Source organism: Lampris incognitus, chromosome 12 (assembly GCF_029633865.1).
Source record: "Lampris incognitus isolate fLamInc1 chromosome 12, fLamInc1.hap2, whole genome shotgun sequence".
Taxonomy (NCBI): domain Eukaryota; kingdom Metazoa; phylum Chordata; class Actinopteri; order Lampriformes; family Lampridae; genus Lampris; species Lampris incognitus.
Genome location: NC_079222.1, coordinates 17,896,639 through 17,909,745, shown reverse-complemented (window position 1 = coordinate 17,909,745; position 13,107 = coordinate 17,896,639). Strand labels below are relative to the sequence as shown.

Below are 13,107 nucleotides of genomic sequence, written 5' to 3'. Positions count from 1 at the left end.
TCATCCCGGGTTGTCCTGTGTGGAGTTTGCATGTTCTCTCCGTGTCTGCGTGGGTTTCCTCCGGGGGCTCCAGTTTCCTCCCACAGTCCAAAGACATGTAGGTCAGGTGAATCACCTGTACTAAATTGTGCCTAGGTATGAATGTGTGTGTGTGTGTGTGTGTGTCGGCCCTGTGTGATAGTCTGGCAGCCTGTCCAGCGTGTCTCCCCACCTGCCGCCCAAAGACTGCTAGGATAGGCTTCAGCATCCCTGTGACCCTGAGAGCAGGATAAGCAGTTCGGAAAATGGATGGACTCTTTGGCCCTTGTAGCATCCTCCTAATGGCTGATGCTGTAATGCCTCTGCACATATCAGAATCAGAATCATGTTTATTGGCCATGTAGGTTTGCACATACATGAAATTTGACTCCAGTTTCTCGTCTATTCCGTTGCCTAACAACACTGGGATCGCCAGTTAAAATCCCCGTGTTACCTCCGGCTTGGTCGGGCGTCCCTACAGACACAAATAGCTGTGTCTGCGGGTGGGAAGCCGGATGTGGGTTGTTTCTGTCCTGGTTGCTGCACTAGCACCTCCTCTGGTCGGTCGAGGCGCCTGTTCAGGGGGGAGGGAGGAGTAGGGGGAATAGCATGATCCTCCCATGTGCTATGTCCCCCTTGGCAAAACTCCTCACTTTCAGGTGAAAAGAAATCGCTGGCGACTCCACATGTATCAAAGGAGGCATGTGGTAGTCTACAGCCCTCCCGGGATCGGCAGAGGGGGGTAGAGCAGTGACCGGGACGGCTCGGAAGAGTGGGGTAATTGGCCAAGTACAATTAGAAGAAAAAGGGGGGGAAATCCCCCCCCAAAAAAGGTGCAGTGGTGCAGAGAATATATCAGAGATGCTGAAATAGATGTTAGCAGGTTACTTACATACATGCCTGAGGTAGATGGGTATGACAGACCGTACCAGTATACATGCAATGTACAGTACAGTATATACAAAATGGTTGGATTTATTTGACAGTGTTAAGTGTTCATTTGAAAGACAGCACGTGGGAAGAAACCGTTTTTATATCTGGTTGTTTTGGGGTACAGTGCTCTGTAGCACCTACCAGAGGGGATGAATTGGAACAGGTTGTGACCAGGGTGTGATGGGGCTGTAGTGATGTTGCCTGCCCGTTTCCTGACTGGAGGTGTGTAAGTCCTGAATGGAGGGCAAGTTGACACCAGTGATTTTCTCTGCAGACTTAACCGTCTGTTGTAGTCTGTCCCTGTCCTGTTTGGTGGCTGATCCAAACCCAACAATGGTGGATGTGCAGAGGACTGACTGAATCGGCACTTCCTGAGACAGGTTGAATTTCTTGAGCTGGCAGAGAACGTACATCCTCTGCTGGGCCTTATTGATGATTGTGTTTATGTTGGATGCCCACCTTAGTTCCTGGGAAATTGTAGAACCCAGAAATCTGTAGGTTTTCACCATTGACACCATGCTGTTGAGTATGGTAATGGGGGGCAGTGTTAGGGGACTCCTGAAGTCCACTGTTTTGAGCATGTTCAGCTCTAGGTTGTTATGGCCGCACCAGAGGAATGGGAGAGCACACATCCCTGGGGGGCACCAGTGCTGATTATCTGGGTGCTGGGTGTCATTTCCCATGCCTCACCAGCTGCCTCCTGTCTGTCAGGAAGTTTTTAATCCACTAGCAGATGGTTGCTGGTACAGTGAGCTGGGTGACTTTGGAGTGGAGAATATCTGGGACGGTGGTGTTGAACGCTGAGCTGAATTCTACAAACAGGACCCTTGCATATGTCCCTGCGGAGTCGAGGTGTGGGAAGATGTAGTGCTGACTTATAGTGCCATGTTGACTGCATCCTCCACTGACTTGCTCGATAGGCAAACTACAGGGGGTCGGCAAGGGGGCTGTGATTTCCTTCACGTGGTCCAACACCAGTCTCTCAAAGGATTTTGAACACGGACATTATGGCAATGGGCCTGTAGTCATTTAATCCTGTTATACAGGGTTTCTTGGGGACCTGGATGACAGTGGAGCTCTTGAAGCATGATGGGACTTCACACAGCTCCAGTGATCTGTTGAAGATCAGTGAAAATGGAGGCCAGCTGGTCAGCACAGATTTTAAGACAGGAGGGGGACACGCCATCCGGGCCCTGTGCCTTCCTGGTCTTCTGTCTCCGGAAGAGCTGGCACACATCCTCAACACAGATCCCGAGTTCGGGTGGAGATTCGGTGGGGAGGGGAGAGTGGCTGGCTGGGAGTGCAGTTGGTTGTGTGTTTTGGCCGGAGAGGGCGAGGGTGTTAAAGTTTGCTTATCAAACCTGCAGTAAAACCCATTCAGATCGTCAGCCAGTTGATGCTTCCCTGCAGTGTGGGAACTTACAGAGTTCAGGTCTTTCAAACCTCTCCAGACTGATGCTGGGTCGTTGGCAGAAAACCTGTTCTCCAACTTTTCAGAATAGCACCTTTTGGCAGATAAAGCATGAAACCAGTGATTGGTTTCATATGCAATGGCCATATGTATGTACTATTCACAGCGAATTTGGGAATAGTCACAGTTTGGGGAGAAAAATTTATCTAATTGGTTAGGGATCTTTAAACCCAAATATGTTATTAAGTGAGTGTTCCACTGAAAGGGAAAGTTGGTCCTAGGGGTCTTTTCAGCTAAAGAAGTAAGGGGCATGGCCACACTTTTTTGTGCATTAATCTTATATCCGGAAATCACACCATACTTAAGCAAGAGATCCATGAGGGCAGGCATGGATGAATCTAAGTCGGAAAGAAACAAAATTATGTCATCCACATACAGAGAAATGACATAGATGGGATAGAGTTGTGTGACTTCACTGCAATAGCAAGAGGTTCAATTAGGGGAAAAGGTGGCGATATAACAGCATTGGTCTGTATTCTGGCAGAAGGGTTAAGATACAGCGTGTATATCAACCTTAGTATATATGGGCCGAAATTCATTCTGCGAAGGACTGCGAAGAGAAAGTGCCACTCCAGACAGTCAAAAGCCTTCTCCGCATCTAGTGAGATAGCTATGATTGGTTTTATATGGATTTGGCACAGTGCAGGATGTTAAGGAATCTCCTTACATTGTCTATTAAGGAACGATTCTGTGTGAATCCAGTCTGGTTTGTACTGATGAGTGCAGGAATTACTCTCACAAACCGAGTTGCTATAATTTTGGTTAATATTTCATATTCAGATGACAAAAGTGAAATTGGCCTATATGATTTGCACAGATTAGGGTCCTTCCCTGATTTTGGTAAAACTATAATAAGGGCCTGCTCCAGGGATTCAGGTAACCAGTTATTTACTATGAAATGGTTGAACATTTCTAGAAGAGGGTCTATTAATTTATTGGCAAATGTTTTAAAAAAAATCTGTTGAGAATCCATCAGGCCCTGGAGCTTTACCCAAGGGCACTTGCGCCATAGCATCTAATACCTCTTGTTTGGTTATCTCACGATTGAGATCTCCTTTCATTGTTTTTAGTAGTTTAGGGACATCTAGATTGTCTAGAAATTCAGACATGTCCTTTGTCTTCTCACCCTGCAAGGGGTAGAGATTTGTAGAAGTCTAAGATTTGATTTATGAGTGTTGGGTTGTGGACCAGTTCCCCGCCGTCACACTGCTTAATGGCAGGAATACATCTAGCCACTTCCTCCCTTCCTATCTGCCATACCCACAATTTCCCTGCTTTATCGCCTTGTTCATAATAGTGTTGTTTCAACCGAGCCATCACATTCTCCACCTCCCGTGTATTAATAGTGTTGTATTCCACCTTTTTGATAATCAGCTGATCTAAAATTGCCTGTGATTGTTACCGAAAGTGTTGGTTTTCAGGTTCTTTGATGTCCTTCTCTAAAGAGTTTAGATTGGATTGATATTGGTTTTGTTTTTGTTTTTTGTCATCGCCCCCCCCCCAGGAAGAGTAGCTAATTATGGTACCTCTTATATAAGCTTTGAGGGCCTCCCAAACGATAGATGGGGAAGCAGAATTTTTGTTTGGCGTTAAGTACCAGTCCAGGTGTTCATTAATTATTTTGATAAAGGCCCTGTCATTGACTAGGTGGTTGGGAAATCTCCAGTGTTTGCAGTTTGTGTGGGGGTCCTTAATAGCCATTTGAAGCAAAAGGGGCCTTTTCTTCTTTTGCACATTTAATTTACCATACCAAGAAAACATTGAAAAAGGTTAGAACTGACTTTATTCTAGTGTTGCCTGCCTGAATTTGAACCTTAGTTCTCCTCCCCTCCCTTGATTTAATAGCTCTATGCCAAACTCATAATCTTCCCTTTTATCCTAGCTTATCCTTTCTGTTGAAGCCTGTTAGCACTGAGGCACAAGCTGATCAACAATATTGCTGAAATCTGTTTGTGTTGCATGGGCTGACTGATACGGACATACTAAATTTCCCAGTTCAATATCTCCTGTAACAGAGATTCAGCAAGGCCTAGCCTTTTGTAACACAGGCTTGGTTGTTGCATTCTTTTGTCAGTTCTGGGTAGGACAGTCCGTTATAAGGTTGCCATAAAAAATGATAGACAAGCTAAAGCAGATTATTTGTATTTCAGTAGATAAAATTAATTCTCTTTCTTTGTTGCACTCAGACTCACTTAAGAAGAAACTCAATGCCTTGCCAACTCCAGAGAGGGAAATCATAACTGTAAACCTGAAGAAAGATGTCAAATATGGCCTGGGTAAGAGTGTGGTTACATGTACAGCTCCATTTTCCCCCCTCTGTTGTAGATTTAGCAATCAGTCAGGTTTTACAAGTACCATAAATAATTTTCAAAGCATTTTATTTCATAGGAGACATTCTGTTTGATTGTATGTTAAGTTTTGTTTATGTGATTGTATGTGTGGCTTTTCTGTAGGTTTCCAGATTGTAGGTGGGGGGAATTCTGCTCGCATGGACCTTGGCACTATCATTAGCTCCATCACTCCAGGAGGCCCGGCTGATGTTAATGGATTCCTTAAACCTGGTAGGCTACTGTCAGTGCTGAAGCACAGGCTTGGACTCAAAACGCAGACTCAGTCTCAGTTCAAAAAATATGTCCTTTTAATAAAAATGAGGTCGGTACACAGGTGATCAGATAACAAGGCAACAGTGTCCAAATCGGCAGGCGAAAGGCGAAGTCAAAAAAGGCAAAAACAGGTCAAGAAACTATAGGGCTCAAGAAACTCACACAAGGAAAAAATGCTGGAACACTGTCACAAGGAACAAGACAAACTGGCACAGAAGGAAGGGAATACTAAGACTACTGTGTCCCAGTTCAGGGTCTGCATCCTTTGGAGGGTGCATTTTTCGGCTGATTACATCATAGCGCTGCGCGAAGGCTGTCGCAGGCTCCGTCAGATGCAGCCCACAAATGCGGCCTTCTTTTCCCTCTTTTTGAAGGATGCACTGCTACTACCCTTCGCGGACTTCCATATCCATAAGATTCTTTGCGCGCTGCTGCTCCACCCATTCTCCCCAAACACAAAAATGAATAAATAAATAAATAATGGACGGTGGACGAATGTCTATTCAAAGCACCGAGCAAGATTTCACTTACAAATGTACGTATTGGGTTTCTACTCATTTGAACATCTAATGCCAGATATGTTAAACTTCAGGGGACCTTAAAACCTCAAAATTGCTGTTAAAATACTTGACGTTAGATGGAGAGGCTCTTCTCCCTGCTGTTGGATGGAGAGGCTCTTCTCCCTGCTCGAGAGGATGATAGAGAGGTGTTGATTTATTTTTGTTTTTTGTGTGTGTATTGTTATGAATAATTTTATTGTGCAAAATGTTAGATGTTTTATAAATTAAAATATTGTTACTTTGTTATATGTGTTATCTGTTCTTTTTACTATTTAAAACTAAAGTACAACCATTTATAAAAGGGTTAACAAACATTTCACAGACAACAAAGGACTAATTTCTTTCTTTTATTATAATTAATAATGAAGCGACAGTCTTAAAATTTCCAACTATTTACAAATTAGAGAAAAAATTGCTATTTACAAATTACATATTTAAAATTACATATAATTAACATGATTAGCTGAGCAGGAGTCCCTGACGGTGCTGCTGGGCTGTATGGAATGCCACAAGAAAGACCCTGGTGTCTTCTGGCTGCCAGTGGGACTCATCAAGGGCGGTCCCCAGAGTTTGTTTGGGGGTGCATGTCTTCACTGTCCACCACATCATCCATCTACCTATCTAATAATAATATTACCATAGGTTAAAATAATAGGTTTACCTCTCCACAGTCCTCTCTCAGCCGGATTTAAATCGGCCGCCGGCTATGACGGCGGCGCATCTCCTCTTCCTCCAGCATGAGGCAAATTAAAAAAAAAAAAAAAGTGGCAGCTCTGGCTCCATAATTTTTCAGTAGTAACTTCCAAGAGTAATCGTGATGTAGGGATAAGGTGACACAACCAGGAAATCCACCGAAGGCTAGACAGTCCCATTTAACAACCATCGACGCTGTATACAGAGGAGCCTCCGGAGGATTCGGCTTCGTAGACCGCGAAGGCTGCACCCTCCGAAGGATGCAGACCCTGAATTGGGACACAGCTTACATACTCTGGAGGAGGGGAGACAATGAGATACAGGTGCAACACATTAGGGCAGGGCAGGTAATCACACAGGAGGGAGACACATGAGGGCAGGAAGTAAAGGACCTGAAACGAGACAAGAGGTGAGTATCAAAATAAAACGGGAAGTATAAGACAAAGAACACTGGGGGAAACAAAAGATAACTTAACTATCCAGATGGGGCGTGACAGGCTACATCCGGAATTACAATGTATTTTTTGAATATACTTCATTGATTTTAGATCTCCAAAAACACAGTAGTAGATGACTAACATGAGGGTGTGAAGAATTTGCTACCCATTCCCAATCATGGTCATATTTTTCTCAGCTGTGTCAACTGTGATGAAGAGTGCAACTTATCAGAACTAACTTAACAATATCCAATCTTGCTGCAGCTGTTCATGTTCAGTGTGTTTGATAATGGATCTTGTTTGTGCAGGTGACCGCCTGATATCCGTCAACGATGTGAAACTAGAGGGGCTTCCTCACGCCACAGCTGTTGATATCCTCCAAAATGCCCCTGATGATGTCACTCTGGTGGTGTCCCAGCCCAAAGAGAGACTTTATGAAGGTATAGCAGGGGACTTAATATGTTTCTGGGTTTGTTTGTTTTTTTGTCCTGTGTACAAAATAGAGGGCTCCAGATGATGAGCAAAATGCTTGCCAATGTGGCCCTTTTTTTTTCATTGGTTAGTCACCAAATGCAAGCTAGTTGAAATGCTGTTCAAAGGACAAAATAATAATAATTAAGTTAATCTGAAAAAGGGAGCTAATGTTAATCTATTATATTGTTAAAGAAACTAATGGTGATATTCATCAATATAATCTAAATAGAAGAGCAGGAGTAGAAGTCTGACATTACTGAAGTTAAGAAACCACTGGCCCTTTAGTCAAAATGTTATCCTGAAGTCCTGAATGCAATGGTTGTTTTTATTCTCAATGTATTTATTAGTGTTGCTCATTATGCCCTGTTTTATTTTCTGTTTTCTAGATATGTTATAGCTGTAACTAATTCTATTATTTTCCTTATTGTTTTTGGCAGAATCATCATTAGGCTATGTTCCATACCAGGCCCTGTCTTCAACAAAAGGTCTTCCCTCTGGCCAGAGACAAGAACTAGACTTTGAGTCCTCCTCTGAGGAGCAGGTTGGAACAGGAAGCCCGAGTCCTCTTATTGCCTGTGCTGCCAACCCCTCAAGCTCCTCCTCTGTGCTCCGTCATCACACCAATCTTAGTTCTCAGGATTCAAGGACAAGCAATGCTGCCAAAACCAACCAAACCCCTGCTAATGGAATTAACCAGAACATGGAAGGAGCTGTAAAAAACATGGGTCTTGCAGCACCTATAGCCCATCATCACAAAACAGAACCTAATGTGGGTCTAGATGCTGCTCCACCAGCTCTGCCACCCAAAACCAGGAAAGCCAAAGTTGCAGAGGTTCCCAAAATTTCAGAAAATTCTGACTGGGGTGATTCAGATATGGATGAAGAGACCTACTCTAGTAGTCAAGAGAAACTCAAGCTCAAAAAGGTTTGGTCTAGCTCAAATTTATTTAAATGTTCATTAATTAATTCTCTTGGTTTGAAAAGAGTCTTTGTACCAGGTTTTATGCTGCAGTTTTCTAAATAGGAAAGGCATGACTTGAGCTATGCAAACTCAACATTCAACAAACACTTCAAATTCTCCCTTGTATGTTAATGGTTCAGGGAAGGTACAGGTCCCACAATCAACCAGAATTTCAAAGAATCACATTTCAAATACTAGACATGACTAACTGCCTGTTGTTTGTAGCATTTGCATGTCATTGCATTTATAAAGCCAATCCAAGGCTGTGTATTATCCCACAAGCCATCCCTTTGAAATTTTAATTTAGCATTTTCCAGTTATGCTTTCTTTTTCTCACTCCCATATTTTCTTTTTTTTTCTTTCTCTCTCCTTCAATCTCTCTCTCTCTTTGCATGTCTCAGCTTGTGTTAATTTCACTTACTTAAGCTATTCTCTGTTTGCAGGAATGCATCATGGAACATTTAAGTGGTAATGCCCCAGGGGTCAATAGTCTCCATCCTGGAGAACTATTTGACGTTGAGCTGTCCAAAAGGGACAGCAGCCTGGGCATAAGTGTCACGGTACTGTTCGGCAAGGTTTTCACCCTCTTTCTTTTTTTCCTCCTTCTCCCCCCCCATCTTACGGCTCTTGCTTGCATATGAGTGTGTGTGTGTGGGGGGGGGACTGTTTTTGTTTGTTTTGCTTCACTTTTATGTATGCACTTTTGTTTGCCTTCATGTGGAGATAGTTCAACATCTCATCATCTTTGCATGTCACGTTCTCAGTTCAATTTTCAATTCTCCTCGCTTGCCACTGTTTAGTATTTTCCACATGATCACCATTAGAAATGTGAAACTGGGCAATAAATGCAGTTTTAGGTTGTGATGCCAAAGTCCAGTGAACAAACAAATGTCATGGGACTCAGTCTCAGATATATATTTTTTTTTTTTATCTCAATTTCCATTTAGGGGAAAAACTCATCCCATCAGTCCTGGGGTCTTTTTTTTAAGTTCTATTGTCTTGCTAATGTCATCAAAGTAACTATTAAATCTCAACTGTTATTTTTACGTATGTCAAATATTAACAAAATCAAACACAAGTGAACTCTGGACAGATGGGTACTGAGTGCAGTAATTTCATGTTAACTTCCTAGTCATTTGTCAGTAACACACCCCACTCATGTAGCCATCATCCGCCAAAGAATATATAACATGATAAACGAGTTTTTCAGTTACTAGTCAGACTGATGTCACTTTTTTTATTTCCAAGGGAGGCGTCAACACTAGTGTCAGACATGGGGGTATCTATGTCAAAGCCATCATACCAAAAGGAGCTGCTGAATTGGATGGAAGAATACAGAAAGGTAAAAACCTAAAACCACTTGGCCCATGTGCAAACCAGGGCTCATATTCATCCACTGTGTTATCTGTATATTGTGTATCACATTTCAAATCATGGTAATAATATATAATGTTTTGCAGTTTTGATAAGTGATGGATGGTATCATGTGACTCTGATTACAGTCCTCATCTGTCACAGAAAGTTGAGTCAGTTCATCTGGTTACAATGGGAGATTTTTTTCCCCCCAATTGTATCTGGCCAATTACCCCACTCCTCCGAGCTGTCCTGGTGGCTGCTCCACCCCCTATGACAATAAGGGGAGGGCTGCAGACTACCACATGTCTCCTCTGATACGTGTGGAGTCACCAGCCTCTTCTTTTCACCTGACAGTGAGGAATTTCAGTTCCCCCTCCTCCCCGAACAGGCTCCCCGACCGACCGGTGGAGGTGCTAGTGCAGTGACCAGGACACATACCCACAGACACAGCAAATTAGTATGTCTGTAGGGATGCCCGACCAAGCCGGAGGTAACACGGGGATTCGATCTGATGATCCCCATGTTGGCAGGCAACGGAATAAACTGCCTCGCTACCCGGACTCCCCTGGACGCAGTGTTTATTGGGAGAAACGTTTCATCACCCATCTAAGTGACATCTTAAGTCTCAACTGACTGCAGGTATCCCCACCCTGATAAACAGCACAGTTGCATAACGACCGAACCAACGGTTGGTTTCATATGCAAATTGCCGTGGCCATCCTTGTCCCGAGCATCCCTAAACCGGGGGGGTAAGAGTACATCTGTCACCATCTTACAGTGCTGTGATTTCAACTGTTCCTCAACCCTCTTTGAATAGTACACATGGCCATTTTAACTAGTTAATGGCCACGACAGTTTGCATATGAAACCGATCATTGATTCGGACATTATGCAACTGTCTTGTTTATAAGGGAGTGGCAGTTGAGACTGAAGAGGTCACTTAGATGAGTGATGAAACGTTTCTCCCAATAAACGTTGTGTCCAGATGAACTGACTCAACTTTCTGTGATTTCCTTACCTGGATTGTTGAGCATGCATCAAGACCATCTTCATCTATCATCTTGCCCAGGTGATCGTGTGGTAGCAGTCAATGGAAAGAGTCTGGAGGGAGCTACTCATAAACAGGCAGTGGAAGCTCTCAGAGACACTGGACAGGTGAGAAATGCCACATGAATAAGAGAAATTTGGCTGAAGACTGTCTAGGTGCTCACTATTCAGTTGACTAGCAATATCGGTTACACTTTCTCGGAAGGTAGTCAAAGTAAATTATATCCTGCTCTCCTCAGACAGTTCACCTGTTGCTGGAGAAGGGACATCTCTCTGCAGACAGTGTCCATGCTCCTCTCACACCTCAGTGTACCCCACCCTGTGGTGCCAGTGACCAAGACCAGCCCAACAACAAAGAGAAGTCTCTGGAGCTAAAAGCCAAACCAGAGTACAGTTTCATTACAGATGGTGAGGAGAGAACATTATAATAAAAATGCTCTCAGGCAAACTTTTGTAAAATTTTGTTTCTTTGTGTAGCTAACACTCTATTGTTTGAAGAGGTTTTGGATTATTTACATTTATATAATAGAAACAATTACCTGGGATTTCCTTTGTCACTATAATAACATGACTGATTCCCTGTAATGCACATTACAAAATACCAGGGCATTGTATGTGTTGAAAGAACTTGGGCCTAAATATGGGTTGTTAGGCATCCTCCCTCTATGACAAAATTATGCCAGCTCTTCAAGTGTGAAGGCCATAAACAGTAGCTTAAAATTCTTACATGTGCTGTTGTCAACTACTTGGGAACTTTAGAATGTTTTGTCTGATTTGGAAAACGAACGAATCCATAATATCAAGAAGTGGCTTTGGTAGAGAAAGAGACCGTGAGAAAAAGTGGAAAAATTAGAGATTTCCATTATTAATCTTGGGGTTCAAATTGACGGTTTCCTGGTTCCTGATTCTTAAACCATTGCATTACACATGACAACGTCAGGTTAACAGTTTCAGCTTTTATTTAGAGGTTGTTTTTCTCTACATAAATATCAGTACAGCTACTATTTGTACTGGTCTTTTCCCTTTGGAGCTGAATTCTTTGAACCTTTGTTTCATTTACACATTGAGTTGTACCCCTCTGCCGCTGACACTTGCAATGTTTTTAAACTTTGTGCGTATAACTTAGTTTGTAATTTTAATGATACATCCATTATTAAACTCTAACTAATATGGGGTTTTCTCTCCGTATCTCGGGGCAGACAATGTGTTTTCTGTATCCCTGCTGAAGAATTCATCGGGGCTGGGCTTCAGTTTTAGTAGAGAGGAGAACATCCCTGATGAGCCCCCTGGCTCCAGCATGGTCCGCGTTAAAAAGCTATTTCCTGGTCAGCCAGCAGCAGAGAGTGGCTGTATCAATGTGGGTGATGTCATCCTTCGAGTCAATCAAACATCCCTCAAAGGACTCTCGCAACATGTATGTCACATATCTCTACTTTTGCACTGGGGGTTCAGTAAGCATTTTAGATATTTTACATTTCTCTTGATTAAACAGAGAAAGAATGAAGTCAAAACACATGTACTTCAGTCACTGTCAATATCATATTTTAAAAATAATTTTGTGTATAAATGTTTGCTGATAGGAGGTGATCTCAGCTTTGCGAGGAACAGGCCAGGAAGTAGTATTGCTCCTCTGTAGACCTGAACATGGTGTTTTACCCGAGTTGGACACCTCAGCTTTGGTAAAAATCTTCAGTAATCATTAATTCAATATTTGTTTGTATTAGCCTTTATTATGTGCAGTAAATAACACTGCACTTTATAAACTTTCTACAAACCATTGAGGTTGAAAATTTCCAGGAAAAGTGAGCATTCCTGCATTTATTTTGGGTAAAAAATAGATAACTCAATTATTTTCTCCCACTCCAGACCCCTATGCCATCACCCCGAAAGGAACCAGTTATCCAGCCAGAGCCCGCCCGTAGCTTGTCCAGAACAACATCTCCATCAGGCAATGAAGGTAAAAGGGGCCTGGGACCTGTGGAGGAGGCTCTCGAGAGGTTACTACTGAAGACCCCTGGTCGACACAATAGCTACAGTGACAGCACAGATGGGGATGAGGAGGTGGAAGAGGCCTTTTGTCCCAGCACCCTGGAGCACAACAGGTATACCTTGGAGCGGAGCACCTACCAGACCCCCTGTGCCAATCTGGGGCAGCGGCACTATGATAGCCCTGGTCAGCTGGACGACACCATCCACTCACTTTTCTACTCCCCGGAATTGTCCATGACTAGATCTGATCTCAGTAAGAGGTAACTGATCAATGCCTAATTAAATCATGAAAGACTAGCAAGCAAAGTTTAATTGTTTATGGTTGTTTCAATTACCTCAACTATCCGGTACCAAAAAATCAATATAAGGAATTTTTTATTCAACATTAATCGTAATGATCACTTGTGTCAGCTATCAAAAAAGATAGTCCAGGCAATTGTTACGTACAGCAGCTTATTAATAAGTCTTTCGTTTTGCATGTGGTTACATACTTATTAATTTTACTGTTTTAGAGTCTTTAACAATGATGTTTGTCTAAACAAACAACATAATGACAGGTTGACAA

At 42.8% G+C, this 13,107-nt stretch overlaps 1 protein-coding gene across 2 annotated transcripts in view; it reads left to right on the top strand.

The window, feature by feature from the left end:
- The window catches only part of ptpn13 (protein tyrosine phosphatase non-receptor type 13), a 104,730-nt gene that overhangs the window by 78,830 nt on the left and 12,793 nt on the right, over positions 1-13,107 (top strand). For both annotated transcript variants that reach the window (XM_056290219.1, XM_056290218.1), the window contains 10 exons: positions 4,609-4,698; positions 4,876-4,983; positions 7,024-7,155; positions 7,627-8,114; positions 9,399-9,492; positions 10,576-10,661; positions 10,793-10,961; positions 11,753-11,967; positions 12,134-12,232; positions 12,420-12,802. In XM_056290219.1, coding sequence (XP_056146194.1) covers positions 4,609-4,698; positions 4,876-4,983; positions 7,024-7,155; positions 7,627-8,114; positions 9,399-9,492; positions 10,576-10,661; positions 10,793-10,961; positions 11,753-11,967; positions 12,134-12,232; positions 12,420-12,802 — 1,864 coding nt within the window. The remainder of the gene's footprint in view (positions 1-4,608; positions 4,699-4,875; positions 4,984-7,023; positions 7,156-7,626; positions 8,115-9,398; positions 9,493-10,575; positions 10,662-10,792; positions 10,962-11,752; positions 11,968-12,133; positions 12,233-12,419; positions 12,803-13,107) is intronic.